The 14,940-nt window shown below is 35.9% G+C and overlaps 1 protein-coding gene across 4 annotated transcripts; it reads left to right on the plus strand.

Annotated features, from left to right (window-relative positions):
• Positions 1–7,728: 7,728 nt before the first annotated feature.
• LOC123679812 (cytochrome P450 6k1-like) lies at positions 7,729–14,935 on the plus strand. Of its 4 annotated transcripts, none has more exons than XM_045617310.1 (5): positions 7,729–7,886; positions 10,032–10,898; positions 12,252–12,464; positions 13,674–13,922; positions 14,761–14,935. In XM_045617310.1, exons 2-5 carry the CDS (start codon positions 10,037–10,039, stop codon positions 14,931–14,933), a joined length of 1,497 nt encoding a protein of 498 aa, XP_045473266.1. In that variant the 5' UTR covers positions 7,729–7,886; positions 10,032–10,036; the 3' UTR covers positions 14,934–14,935. The 4 variants fall into 4 exon arrangements, with proteins under 4 accessions (XP_045473266.1, XP_045473267.1, XP_045473265.1 ...); XM_045617311.1 differs by having other exon boundaries at positions 7,759–7,886; positions 10,037–10,898; XM_045617309.1 differs by lacking the exon at positions 7,729–7,886 and adding an exon at positions 8,705–8,915.
• Positions 14,936–14,940: the final 5 nt, after the last annotated feature.

A 14,940-nucleotide genomic window follows, 5' to 3' on the forward strand; every position in this document is an offset into this window, starting at 1 on the left:
TGTTGTCTTCCAAATGGTCAAGGGTTTGTGGCTTATCCGCATAGACCAATGACTTTACATAGCCCCACAGCAGAAAGTAGTCTAGCGGTGTTAAATCACAAGATCTTGGAGGTCTATTCACAGGTCCAAAACGTGAAATCAGGCGGTCAGCAAACGTGTCTTGCAATAAATCGATTGTGGCACGAGCTGTGTGACATGTTGCGCCGTCTTGTTGGAACCACAGCTCTTGGACCTCATGGTTTTTCAATTCAGAAATGAAAAAGTTAGTAACCATGACTCTATACCGATCACCATTGACTGTATCGTTCTGGCAATAATCGTTTTTGAAGAAGTACGGACCAATGATTCCACCAGCCCATAAAGCGCACCAAACAGCCAGTTTTTCTGGATGTAACGGTGTTTCGACATACACTTGAGGATTAGCGTCACTCCAAATGCGGCGGTTTTGTTTGTTGACGTAGCTATTCAATCAGAAGTGCGCTTCATCGCTAAACAAAATAAAATGGACGTAGTGCGCGATACGTATTCCGCACAGAACCATTATTTTCGAAATAAAATTGGACTATTTGCAAGCGTTGTTCAGGCGTGAGTCTATTCATGATGAATTGCCAAACCAAACAAAAATGAGAATAAATCACTTGACAGCTGTTAAATCGGTCTCCATATTGAACAGTAATGCCAACTTGAAGTTATATACCTCGAAAAAAACACCCGTTAAAACAAAATCCTGCGAGAATATTTCAGATTCACACAAATTTCATGGTTATATTTCATTATTAACTTATACAGGTTATACCGGAAACAGACTATTAATTTCTTATTCCAAATAGTACACCCAATATATTATTGCATCACATAAAAGACATTTACTTATACTTCAAAGAATAAAAGTCCATTAATAACAATATTGCCTATAAAAGTCCTGGATTTTGATTTCTGTATTGTTAGTGTGGTATTATATAATAGGCATAAACCATTCAATATCCTACTGCATACCCCATTATACGGTTGCTTTTTCTGTATAAAAATGGTTGTCGAGCCCCTATTTTCCATATTTATTGTATTAATATATTTATTTTATTAACTTATATTCTTGTATACCCGATTCAACCTTCATATAAGCAGTCTTTGAGACTGTTAATTGTTATTTGTTCATTTTTTTAATTCTACGTACATATTATGCCAAATGATTTATGAGTAGGTCCTACATTGAATGCTTTTACGAATATGTTGTTTTATCCCAGCAATTTTTAAATTGCAAATATTCATTTTGTTCATTTAATATAATAGATATCCATTATGAATTGGGCCTGAAGATGTTGTTTTCCTATATTTTTATTTGAGATATGTAATGAAATTGATTTGGTTTTCTGAATATACTTATACGATTGGAACTATTTCACGCAAAAGATTTTTTATACAAGCGTGCGTTTCCAACTCTTTTTTCACACTCATTTTGAGTCAGAAATGGTCACTTTTCCACACAGTACGGGAAAAACCCCCTGCTATTGCTTTTCCGCACAGATATGCGTGCGTGTATTGAAGAATGATAGTATATTCTAAAACAAGTTGCAGAATGAGCTTCAATTCCAAAACGAACGCGAAATTCGAAAATGAGCGAGTTTCCGAACGCATGAGTATTGAAACTGCCTTCTGCAACGAGTATTAAACGATATTTTCTCTAGTTCAGTCAAGTTTTGTGAAATATTGTTGAAATTCAATGAAAAATCCAGATTATTCATCCTAGTAACTTTTGTATTGTATCTTGGTGTGACTGTTACGAAAATTGACAGATCGCGGAATTTGAATTTGAATCATACGTTTCGAATTTTGAAATAATTTATAATTATGCTTTAAATTTGTCATTTATGGCTGACGAAATCGATTTAACACCACCAGAATTAAAAGAAATTGCGAATAATGTTGCAAATCATTTCACTATATCCAAATTATATTATATTGACAATTTACGTGTGTTCAAAATTGATAGGATCGGAAGTCAGTGTAGACAACCACAAAACGAAAAGAATAACTGAAAACAATGCTGTAATGAGTTCATTACAACACTATTCTCAGTACTGTAATGAACTCATTGCGAAACTGAAATAGAGAAAAACAATTATCAATGATGTCCACTCTTCCAATCCCAAACTGTAAAATTCAATCTTCACAAATGCCAAATCCGATGTCGCGGAATGCGTAAAATGCCGAATCACAATAAAAAATTGGCACGTTAAAAGCCGCGAGAATTCGCAGGCCGGCAGATAATGTAAATATTTGCAACCCCAAAACCGGGCTAAATGGGGTGTGCTATCCCTTGAAGGGTAGTTTTTAGTGGTGCATTCGAGTACATCAATCGGCGTGTCGCGAACTTGATATGCGAATATCTACTTTACGAGCCACCTGTTGAATCTACCCCCGGAGTGGATTTCAGCCCCTCTCTGCTTTCAACGCTTGAACCGTACGCGGAGCGAGCTGGTGGAAAAACCACCCTGGCAAGAACTTGAAACGTGTCGGTAAAATGCACTTTACACGGTCTTTCTTGCTCTTTCTGACTCCCCCCTTTCGTGCTTCCTCGACTTGTAGAGCTGCTTGTATTGGGGACATTGGTGTCGTGTTTGTTAAGGTATCGTTTAAGAGTTTAAGAGATGTGGGTAAGTCGTCCGGACGCACTTTTCTCAAAATCTTTACATTGTTATTTGTTTATTAAACAGTTATTTATCTATTGACGGTGTTGATTTTTTTATTTGGTGCCTGGGATTTTAGTTGTTTTTCTCTATCAGCTCTACTTTTTTAGATATAGGGTGTTTTTTTTCGAGGTATATAACTTTAAGTTGGTATTACTGTTCAAGATGGTGACCGATTCAACAGCTCTCAATTGATTTATTCTCAATTTGGTTTGGCAATTCATCATGAATAGACTCACGCCTGAACAACGCTTGCAAATAGTGCAATTTTATTTCGAAAATAGTGTTTCTGTGCGGAATACGTATCGCGCACTACGTCCATTTTATTTTGTTTAGCGATGAAGCGCACTTCTGGTTGAATGGCTACGTCAACAAACAAAACTGCCGCATTCGGAGTGAAGCTAATCCTCAAGTGTATGTCGAAACACCGTTACATCCAGAAAAACTGACTGTTTGGTGTGCTTTATGGGCTGATGGAATCATTGGTCCGTACTTCTTCAAAAACGATGATGGCCAGAACGTTACAGTCAATGGTGATTGGTATAGAGCCATGATTACTAACTTTTTCATTCCTGAATTGAACAACCATGATGTCCAGGAGCTTTGGTTCCAACAAGACGGCGCAACATGTCACACAGCTCGTGCCACACTAGACTACTTTCTGTGGAGCTATGCAAAGTCATTGGTCTATCTCTCGGCTTTCAACGCTTGAACCGTACGCGGAGCGAGCTGGGGGAAAAACCACCCTGGCAAGAACTTGAAACGTGTCGGTAAAATGCACTTTACACGGTATTTCTTGCTCTTTCTGACTCCCCCCTTTCGTGCTTCCTCGACTTGTAGAGCTGCTTGTATTGGGGACATTGGTGTCGTGTTTGTTGAGGTATCGTTTAAGAGTTTAAGAGATGTGGTTGAGTCGTCCGGACGCACTTTTCTCAAAATCTTTACATTGTTATTTGTTTATAAAAAGTTATTCATCTATTGACTATGTTCAGTTATATATGTATCTCATTAGACATAGGTACATGGTGTTCCAATACTATGGTACCAAATTGAAACAGAACATTCTCCTTGAAAAATAACACTAATTTTTTTTAGAACTGATTTTAACTATATTTGGGAAGCCTTATCTGTACATGCAATCCGTTTTTCTCCATCTGCTCTACTTTTTTAGATACATCAACTCATCTACCAATGTTGGTTTCATTCAGTATATTCATTTATGAGAGTTCTAAAATTATTATACACTGTGTCCGTAAAGTATGGAATAAATTCATTTTTAGCTAAACAAACCATTTAAAGAAATAATCCTGAAACACGTTAATTTGCCGTATTAAATAAATAATAAGTAAATAATAATTCAATATATATGTTCGATTGACATGAATTTTATTTATCCGCAAGATAATCTTGTGGCATTACATTTTAAATATGATTACTGGCATATGACCTGGCTGGCTCGGATGTAGTCCAATCTGGACGTCCAATTTTCGATGACTTTTTCCAACATTTGTGGCCGTATATCGGCAATAACACGACGAATGTTGTCTTCCAAATGGTCAAGGGTTTGTGGCTTATCCGCATAGACCAATGACTTTACATAGCCCCACAGAAAATAGTCTAGCGGTGTTAAATCACAAGATCTTGGAGGCCAATTCACAGGTCCAAAACGTGAAATTAGGCGGTCACCAAACGTCTCTTTCAAAAAATCGATTGTGGCACGAGCTGTGTAACATGTTGCACCGTCTTGTTGGAACCACAACTCCTAGACATCATGGTTTTTCAATTCAGGAATGAAAAAGTTAGTAATCATGACTCTATACCGATCACCATTGACTGTAACGTTCTGGCCATCATGGTTTTTGAAGAAGTACGGACCAATGATTCCACCAGCCCATAAAGCGCACCAAACAGTCAGTTTTTCTGTATATAACGGTGTTTCGACATACACTTGAGGATTAGCTTCACTCCAAATGCGGCAGTTTTGTTTGTTGACGTAGCCATTCAACCAGAAGTGCGCTTCATCGCTAAACAAAATAAAATGGACGTAGTGCGCAATACGAATTCCGCACAGAACCATTATTTCCGAAATAAAATTGCACTATTTGCGAGCGTTGTTCAGGCGTGAGTCTACTCATGATGAATTGCCTAACTAAACTGAGAATAAATCACTTGACAGCTGTTAAATCGGTCGCCATCTTGAACAGTAATGCCAACTTAAAGTTATATACCTCGAAAAAAAACACCCGTTACAACAAAACACATCAGGTTGATTTACACATGCTACGTCCGCTTGTGGATGTCATTGTTTCAGTTTGATATTATACTATGAAACGGCCAAAATAATAATAATAATACATTTATTTGCCATGAATAAGTTCAATTCAATCTACATTCTGACAATACTTGGCCAGAAAGGAGGTTGAAGGCAATTAAAAAAGATTCGAGTTCAACCCCCTATTACAAAAAAAAAAAAATACTAATACATTAGTCCATCCCTGATGTTATGAAATTTATACAAAAAAAACATCAATTGTGAAAACACACTAATATACCAAATCAAAAATGACTAAGGACCTTGCCTGACATTTGGACAAAATAAAAATACTTATATGTTCTCCCGGAAGAAGTATGCAAAAACAAAAACACATTTGAAATCGAAAACTTCATACTACGAAAGACAATAAATACACCTGCTGTACAAAGAAAGCCTGGAAACGAGATCCATAAATAAAAATACCATCCTCCAAAGTTATGGTGGCAAACGACAGATATATTGTGATGAACAGAATGTAAAAAGGCCTACCTCGGCCTGATCTACGAGGACTGAAAGCGCTCCCCCTGGAAATATATTCAAGGCGGAAAAGTAAAACAATAACTCGGTATGTTCAACATAAACAATAAGAAGCGGGCCGACCATATTTCGTATTTTTAAGTATCCTTTTTTTTACCTCGCTCGCGAATTAAGGAGAGAGAGGGTTGAAATATGATTCGTGAAATGATTAAGGGGAGCTCTTGAAACAGGTGTATAAAAAGGGGGGGGGAATGATGAGTTTATAGTTGAATCGATAGTTACAGCTTAGATAGGGCCAAGGGGTATATTTGAGGTTGTTTTACCCTGTGAATCGATGTAGAAACTTTTTATTCAATATTGCCTATGTTTTGGATATTGAACAGATTCGGTCCTTACTTGATGTGAATTCATTAGCAAATAAAATAAAACAAAGTAATTTCCAGAATTATTTTAAAACATAGGTGTACAACATTGCTTCCGCCGTTTTTTTTTTTCGAAATTCGAGGCTTTTTTGTAAAATACTGGTTATACATTTATCATTCAGTGTTTTGTCCATCGCTGGCCACTACTTTCTCCCATCTTTCGAGCGGTGTACGAAAAAACTGATCATTTTTTGAATGGATCCACGAATCGATTCAATTTTTGACTTCTTCATAAGACCGGATCGAAAGAAGTGATAGTCCAAGAGAGCAACATCTGGAGAATACGTCGGGTGTTGTAGGACGTTTCCAAGTATGTCTTGACCACTTTCGCAACATGGGATCGAACATTGTTATGCTGTAAACTCTCTTTATCATGTCTCTCATTGTATTGGGGCAGTTATTGTTATGCTCTTTCAATGCTCGACTCAAACGCATTGATTGCGTTCGATAACGATCGCCTCTTATTGTTTCAGTCCGTTCAAACAACTCATAATACACAACGCCGAGCTGGTCCCACCAAATACTGAGCATGACCTTGGATCCTTGAACCGTTCGTCGTCGACGTGGAAGCATGACCGGGATATCCTCATGATTTTCTGAACCCATTTTTCATCTCTAGTCACAAGGCAATGCAGAAATCCTTTCGGTCTTTGCCTTGCAAGTAGCTGTTCACAAGCAGACAAACGCCGTTCAACATATCTCGGCTTAAATTCGTACGACATCCAATTTCCTTGTTACTGAATCATTTCCACTACTTTCAGGTGTTTTGAAACGGCTTGTTGCATCACTCCCAATGATCCTGCCGATTCTTGTTGCGTTTGACACGAATCTTGATCAAGTAATGCCTCCAACTCTGTATCTTCGAAAACCTCCTCTCTTCCACCGACATGCTGGTCTTCGACGTGAAAATCATCTTGAAGCGTTTAAACCACTCTCAGCACATTCTTTCACTAATAGCGGCCTCACCATATGTATTGGAGAGCATTCAATGAGCCTCAGCCGCAAATTCCTTCATATTGAAGCAGAAAATCAAAACTTCCCGCAAATGAAAAGAATTTCACTCGTAAGTTGACATGTTTTTTTGGGAATAACTTTATGATGCAGACACAAATCGACTTACATTTCGATGATGTTATATTTACAAATACCTTAGCTTTTTGTATGACATATACGATTTATTTATTTCGATTACCACTTACCACTACAGTTATCTATTGCAACACGGCGGAAGCAAAGTTTACTTCGTTTGGGATATACAGGGTGATGTTCATCTCATTACTGAAATTTCACAGTTCAATAACTCTTCATCTCATCGACCGAATATTTTCAAATTTTGAAGACTAGTCCTCCTTGACTATCGCCTTCGTTCAATTTTTCTGAAATCATACAAATCAGATCTTGACGTTTGAAGTAATTATTTTCTATGGTTGTGATGCAACCACAGAAATGAAATTTGACACAACTCTCCGTTCAAGGACTGTGATCCTCATTGCAAAGTTTCATCACAATCGGAAGAGTACTCGAGGAGATTCAGGTCATTTTGTGTCAATATCGAGTAATTTCTTTCTATGGTAGTGATGCAACCACAAAAATGAAATTTGGCACAACTCTAAGTTCAAGGACTGTGATCCTCAGTGCAAAGTTCCATCACAATCGGAAGAGTACTCGAGGAGAGTCAGGTCATTTTCTGTCAATATCGAGTAATTTTTTTCTATGGTTGTGACGCAACCACAGAAATGAAATTTGGCAAAACTCTAAGTTCTAAGACAGTGATCCTCAGTGTTTTATATATTCCATAAAACAACGAGAGATCATATAGTTACTCTGATGAAATGATAAAGTTGTAACCTTGATGAGTTTATTTCCGTACATCAATTAATTGAATCATATTTTTCACTTTTTAGCTCAGTTCCATATTACGTTCATATCAGTTTGGTTTACGAGTTTCATAAGTGAAGATAAGAATTGTCTCGTGTAGTAAACCATGTAAGCAAAATATTTCACATATATAGGAACTAAAGAATACCACACACTTCATTAAGGACAGTGGCTCTTGTCAAATTGGCTGAATTTTTTATGTTATAGTCCAAGTAAATCCAAACAAAAAGTTGCATAGGCAAAAGTTTTCTATGGGCTAGTTTTGGAAAACTCTCACTGGTTCTACATTGTTAAATACTAGAAAACGTTATCATCACTATTAAGAGTTATCAAAATGTGATCAATCATTAGTATGGGATACTATTAAAAACTTTCTTCTTTGGTGTTGCCATATTTGATGAATTATACAGTGTGTTCCAGCAACTTACAACTTTTAAAGTTCAATTTTCGTTTGAAATGACTTGGACTAGGTATGACTTATAAAAAATTCAGCCAATTTCACAGGAGACAACTTTCCCCAATGTGTGGTATCCTTTGCCACTGAAGTTTTCAACTTGTCAAAAAAAAAAAAAAAAAAAATTTCTGTTGGATAGTTTTCTTGTTCAGATTCAGTCGGTCGGAAGAACAGGCTGACAGAATCGAATTAATAATCAGTAAGTCGGTCTTAAAGTTTTGACACTAATCCCTGCTTGGAATTCTAAAATTATACGAAAAAATATAGCGCTGTGTTAGGGAAACGTACGATTACAAAAGAATATTCACTCATTTCTAAATTGAATTGCATAAGCATCATGAGTATATGTTTTGGAATTAGCTGTTTCAATAAGAAAATCCAAGGCCTTGAAAATAATGAATACACTGATATAGGGTCAACTCTGATAATTGCCGATATAATTATATATCTGTCTGCAAGTATGCTGCACTATGTTGTTGAAGATTAACATGTTAGATCTTCACAACAATTACATAATATACGACTGCAGTTATTCGCCAAAGATATTAAAAATAATTCAGTTTTTGATTCATTCATCATTGCCTGAAAGCTAAACTGATTCTCATCGAATTGAAGTTCTATTTTCAACTACTGAATTGGTTTCTTGAACGAGAAATCGATCCTTAAAAGAAATATTATTATGGGTAAATTAGCTAACAAAAATTACTGTCATAATAAACTGTAGGTGTAGCACTATGTTTAGTTTCAGAATAGTTATTTATAATACAAGTGCAGAAGGCATTGATATTCTTCCACGAGTTCAAAATTCAAAAACGAGCCACGAAGTGGCGAGTTTTGGAATGAACGAGTGGTAGAATGAGCCTTCTGTACGAGTATTATACATTATTTTCTCTAATTCATTGCATTTTCATTGAAATTAATGAAATATTTCCATAAATATAATTTAGTGATTTTTGCATTGAAAAATGTTGGTTGGCCGAACTGATTTCTTTAAGGCAATTTGATGAATTGACAGATAAAGCCGTAGCGGAAAGTTCGGAGCGCCAACATAGAATAATAAAATATAACCATGAAAACTGTGCGTTTCTGATATATTCTCGCACGATTTTGTTCTACAAGATGTGGAAGAATGAACGGAATAACCACAGAATTAGAGAATAGTTATTTATAATACAAGTGCAGAAGGCATTGATATTCTTCCACGAGTTCAAAATTCAAAAACGAGCCACGAAGTGGCGAGTTTTGGAATGAACGAGTGGTAGAATGAGCCTTCTGTACGAGTATTATACATTATTTTCTCTAATTCATTGCATTTTCATTGAAATTAATGAAATATTTCCATAAATATAATTCAGTGATTTTTGTATTGAAAAATGTTGGTTGGCAGAATTGATTTCTTTAAGGCAAATCGATGAATTGACAGATAAAGCCGTGGCGGAAAGTTCAGAGAACCAACATAGAATAATAAAATATAACCATGAAAACTGTGCGTTTCTGATATATTCTCGCACGATTTTGTTCTACAAGATGTGGAAGAATGAACGGAATAACCACAGAATTAGAGAAAAATATATTTCCCAATTTGATTCGTTGATTTTCAGCTTCTACAATTTATGCATCTAATTCCATAGTTCAGTGAATCATGTTTGGGAGAAATTTCGTTTAGTTTGGTATTTATACCGCGAAAACCAATTCCTGAATTAAATGTATTGTTTTAGATGCTCATTCATTCCATTTTTTCCGGCATACATTATTCTTATCAATAATAATGCTTCTTTTATTTATCATTTTTTTTCTAGTTTACATGATGTTGTCGTTGATCCTCTTCATCGTAGCTGCTAGTTTGATATATTTCTATGTGAAACGTAGCCTGAGTTACTGGAAAAAGAAGAATGTCTACGCAGAACAACCATACCCACTTTTTGGAAATTTGCTAAATGTAGCTTTCAGAGGAGAAAGCATGATGAATATCATCAAAAGAATCAATAATGGCTTAAGTGACAAACACAAATATTTTGGTTTTTATCTATTCCATAAGCCAGTTTTGATTGTGACAGACAAAGAATTAATAAAAGAAGTTCTTATCAAAGACTTTAACACCTTTGCCAACAGAGCAAATTACACCAATGAAAAAGTCGATCCTATTGCATCAAATAATTTATTTTCTTTGAGGGATCAAGTTTGGAAAACTGTAAGAAATAAGTTGTCTCCAGTTTTCACATCTGGTAAAATGAAACTTATGATGCCTTTGATGACAGAGATTTCTGATAATTTGGAAGATGTGTTGAATAATACTCATAACACCAATATAGATGTTAAAGATATAACTAAAAGATATGCCATAGATATAACAACTTCATGTGCTTTTGGATTCGATTCAGAAAGTTTGAAAGATGCAAGTTCTGAGGTGAAACTCATGTCTGATAAATTATTAAATCCGACAAGTTTTATTAGTCGATTTGGGATGTTCTGTTGGGTTCTATGCCCTTTTTTAGTTGACATATTTCGAGTACCATTTGTGGATCGTGAAGCATCACGATATTTCATAAATCTCTTCAAACAATCAGAAGACGAAAGGATAAAAAGAAATATCCAACGGAATGATTTTGTCGATCTCATGATTGAAATGACCAAACAAGAAAAGCAAAATGATGTTTTCCAATTTGGTAAGTAAAAAATTTCTCATGAAATAACTATAGGGATGTAATGACGTGGTATTATTTACTATTGATAAATTCAAAATAAATATCAGGTGTACTTCTTTTCTTCAACCGTTTTGCAATGAGTGGTAGTCGAAATAAATAGATCGTAGATGTCTCACAATAAGCTTAGTACTTGTAAACAAAGCGCCATCGAAATATTAGTGGATTTGTGTCTGCATCATAGAGTTATTCTCGATTAAACATGTCAGCTTACTAGCCAAATTCTCGTCATTTGCGAAAAGTTTTAATTTTCTGCTTTAATATGAAGAAATCTGCATCTGAGGCTCATCGAATGCTTTCACCTATGGTGAGGCCGCTATCAGTGGAAGAACGTGCTGAGAGTGGTTTCAACGATTCAAGAATGATGATTTTGACGTCGAAGACCAGCATGGCGGTAGAAAAGAGAAACTTTTAGAAGATGCAGATATGGAGCCAATACTTGATCAAGACTCGTGTCAAACGCAACAAGAATTGGCAGGATTATTGGGAGTGACGCAACAAGCCATTTCAAAATGCAAAGTCATGGAAATGATTAAAAAACAAGGAGCTTGGGAGCCGTACGAGTTGAAGCCGATAGATGTTGAACGGCGTTTTTCGCTTATGAACAGCTGCTTGCAAGGCAAATACGGAAGGGATTTCTGCATCGCATTGTGACTGGAGACGAAAAATCGGCGTATAGTGTATTATGAGTTGTAAGAACCGACTGAAAAATTCACAGGCGATCGTTATCGAACGCAAATAATGACCAGTTTTTTCAACTCGGGATTCGTACCCTGGCCCGAAAGATGAGAGAAAGTAGTGGTCAGCAGTAGTGTTAACCATTTTTTCGCAATAAAGCCTCGAATTCCGAAAAAAAACGGTGGAAGCAAAGTTGTACGCTTATTACATGAGGCCAATGATCTAATAATTTGCAGATAGCGCGTAGAAAATGAGAGAGGAATCGATTGTAACATAGGAGTAAGACTCATGATGATCAGCTAACTCGCGCCACAACATGGTTTTAATTGGTTCTACATATTATAGGGTATCGGAGTAGGTATATTTGCCGTCAAATGGTCGGGAATATATCCCCTAAGTAGTCCGATCTTTCTATAGATGCACAGTCTCTCGGGCAAGCAAAGAGTCACTACACACTCCCCTGCCAGTACTGACGACGTCCCAGAGAAGTGGGTACGAGTAGAGAGAGTGCGAGCGAGTTATAAGGGTGGCACTGTCGCTGTAGACTTAGTATTGCTATATATTGAGTACTTAGTACTTAACCTAAAAATTTCTTGTTTTATTTCTAACGATCAATTAATGATAAAATGTTTTTTTCAGATGATATCAAGAAATCCGCTCAGGCTATTGTGTTCTTTAATGCGGGAACAGAGGCATCATCTACCATTTCATCATTTTGTCTGTATGAATTGGCCTTGCATCCGGAAATTCAGCAGGAACTCTCAAACGAAATAAGAGATAATTTGGACTCCAACGGAAACATTTCATATGAAACACTTTTTGGAATGGAATATTTAGATATGGTATTGAAAGGTGAGTATCTTGAATCAAGAATAAAATGACGTGAAGTCATTCCGTGTTTTTCAAATTCGTGTAAGGGTAATTTTTTAAGTACTTTCTTATGAACGTTATGTAGGGTGTTTTTTCTTAGAGCTATAGAACTTTAAATTGCAATAAAACAACGATGGATTATTCGATTGATATGAATTTTTCCAACATTTGTTGCCGTATATCGGCAATAACACGGCGAATGTTGTCTCCCAAATGGTCGAGGGTTTGTGGCTTATCCGCATAGACCAATGATTTTACATAGCCCCACAGAAAGTAGTCTGGCGGTGTTAAATCACAAGATCTTGGAGGCCAATTCACATATCCAAAACGTGAAATTAGGCGGTCACCAAACTTGTCTTTCAATAAATCGATTGTGGCACGAGCTGTGTGACATGTTGCGCTGTCTTGTTGGAACCACGGCTCCTGAACATCATGGTTGTTCAATTCAGGAATGAAAAAGTTAGTAATCACGGCTCTATACCGATCACCATTGACTGTAACGTTCTGGCCATCATCGTTTTTGAAGAAGTACGGACCAATGATTCCACCAGCCCATGAAGCGCACCAAACAGTCAGTTTTTCTGGATGTAACTGTGTTTCGATATACACTTGAGGATTAGCTTCACTCCAAATGCGGCAGTTTTGTTTGTTGTCGTAGCCATTCAACCAGAAGTGCGCTTCATCGCTAAACAAAATAGAATAGACGTAGTGCGCGATACGTATTCCGCACAGAACCATTATTTTCGAAATGAAATTGCACTATTTGCAAGCGTTGTTCAGGCGTGAGTCTATTCATGAATAATTGCCAATCCAAACTAAGAATAAATCACTTGACACCTGTTAAGTCGGTCGCCATCTTGAACAGTAATGCCATTTTAAAGTTATATACCTCGAAAAAAACACCCGTTACCTACTGAATTCAGTCTTTTGAACTTAAATCTGAATTCAAAAATTTTAATACTCACGTAACTGAAGCAATGTAGCATACTATGAAAACATAAAATGATGATACTTCAAACATAATGCCGTTTATAGTTATATTTTTTGAAACAAACGAAAAATAATAAAGTTAATTAATAATAAGTGCATGCGAAAGAAAAGAAACTGTCTATGCCCATTTGGCTTCATTTTATACTGACAATAACACATAACGAACAAAAAATTGATGTATTCATTTGATGATATTTTCAGAAACATTGAGAAAATACCCCTTTGCACAATTCATCTCGAGATATGCTGAAAAGGATCACATTTTCGAATCTACTGGACTGAAAATTGAAGAAGGTACACAAATTATTATTCCAACATTGGCAATTCACGAAAATCCTAAACATTACCCTGATCCTTCGAAATTCGATCCAGAAAGATTCCGTGGAGACAAAATGAAAGATCTCCAATACGTGTATTTGCCTTTTGGGGAAGGACCCAGAAAATGCATAGGTAAGCATAATACATTGTTATTATAAATAAATAAATAATAAATTAAGGTCCTTTCATATGAGAAATATCAAACATTTTACAGATATTCTATGTATAAATCCTCACATTGATATTCACGTATTATATTTATAATTTGATATTCAGTAAACAATATTAACCAAAAGATAAAAACCTAGATATTTTTCTGAATTTTACTTCGAAAAAAGTTTAGTTTAGACAAAAAAGGCAAATTCACCTAGCTCCGCTGTGGAGATGTAGGTGTATATGGCAGGGATCACCGAATTGACATACTGATGATTGCAATAACAGTCCAGGGATGAAACAGTCTCGAGAGAGAGAGAGCGCACTATAAAAATTGGTTGAGAAAGCCTCGCTAAAGTAATTTCTATACCGAATTCACTACTCCGTCCAAATAGCTCTCAAGGCAGATATCTGAAAGAAGGATAAAGCATTTTGTATTCGTTTTTGACTGTGAAACTTAAAAAGGCGAGAAAAAATGTTTTTTCATAGTGTGTTAATATATATTTATAGAAATGTAAATTGAGACAAAATAGTAAAATCCCTCATGACTATAATTTCATCATGGAATCAGTAAGCATTTAGAATATGGGATATTGGAAAATAACACAATAACACAATAGCTCCACATTAATAATACATAAATCTGAAAGAAGCTAATTGATATGAATTAGCTTACATTTACCACCTTTCACTGCATGTGATTCATATAAATCAAATCTCTTTTCACAGAAAACATCGATCTCAATATTTTTCTGATAATTTTATTTGATTTCATTTGTGTCTGGCATCAATCTGATTTTTTTTTCATTTTTTATAGGAGAACGATTTGCACTGATGGCTATGAAATTAGTAATAGTTACGTTTCTGAAGAAATTCGAGCTTGTACCAGGAGAGAAGACAGATATCCCATTGAAATTCGTGAAAAATGGATTTTTTACTTCTACGAAAGATGGATGTATATATTTGAAAATAAAGGAAAGGAGGCAGTAGAATGGGA

This window comes from Harmonia axyridis, chromosome 5 (assembly GCF_914767665.1).
Source record: "Harmonia axyridis chromosome 5, icHarAxyr1.1, whole genome shotgun sequence".
In the NCBI taxonomy this organism is placed as follows: Eukaryota; Metazoa; Arthropoda; class Insecta; order Coleoptera; family Coccinellidae; genus Harmonia; species Harmonia axyridis.

Coding starts and splice junctions, on each gene's coding strand:
- LOC123679812 (XM_045617308.1), top strand. CDS start 10,001: ATGCTTCTTTTATTTATCATTTTTTTTCTAGTTTACATGATGTTGTCG. Junction 10,899..12,251: donor AAATGATGTTTTCCAATTTG/GTAAGTAAAAAA, acceptor TGTTTTTTTCAG/ATGATATCAAGAAATCCGCT. Junction 12,465..13,673: donor TTTAGATATGGTATTGAAAG/GTGAGTATCTTG, acceptor TGATATTTTCAG/AAACATTGAGAAAATACCCC.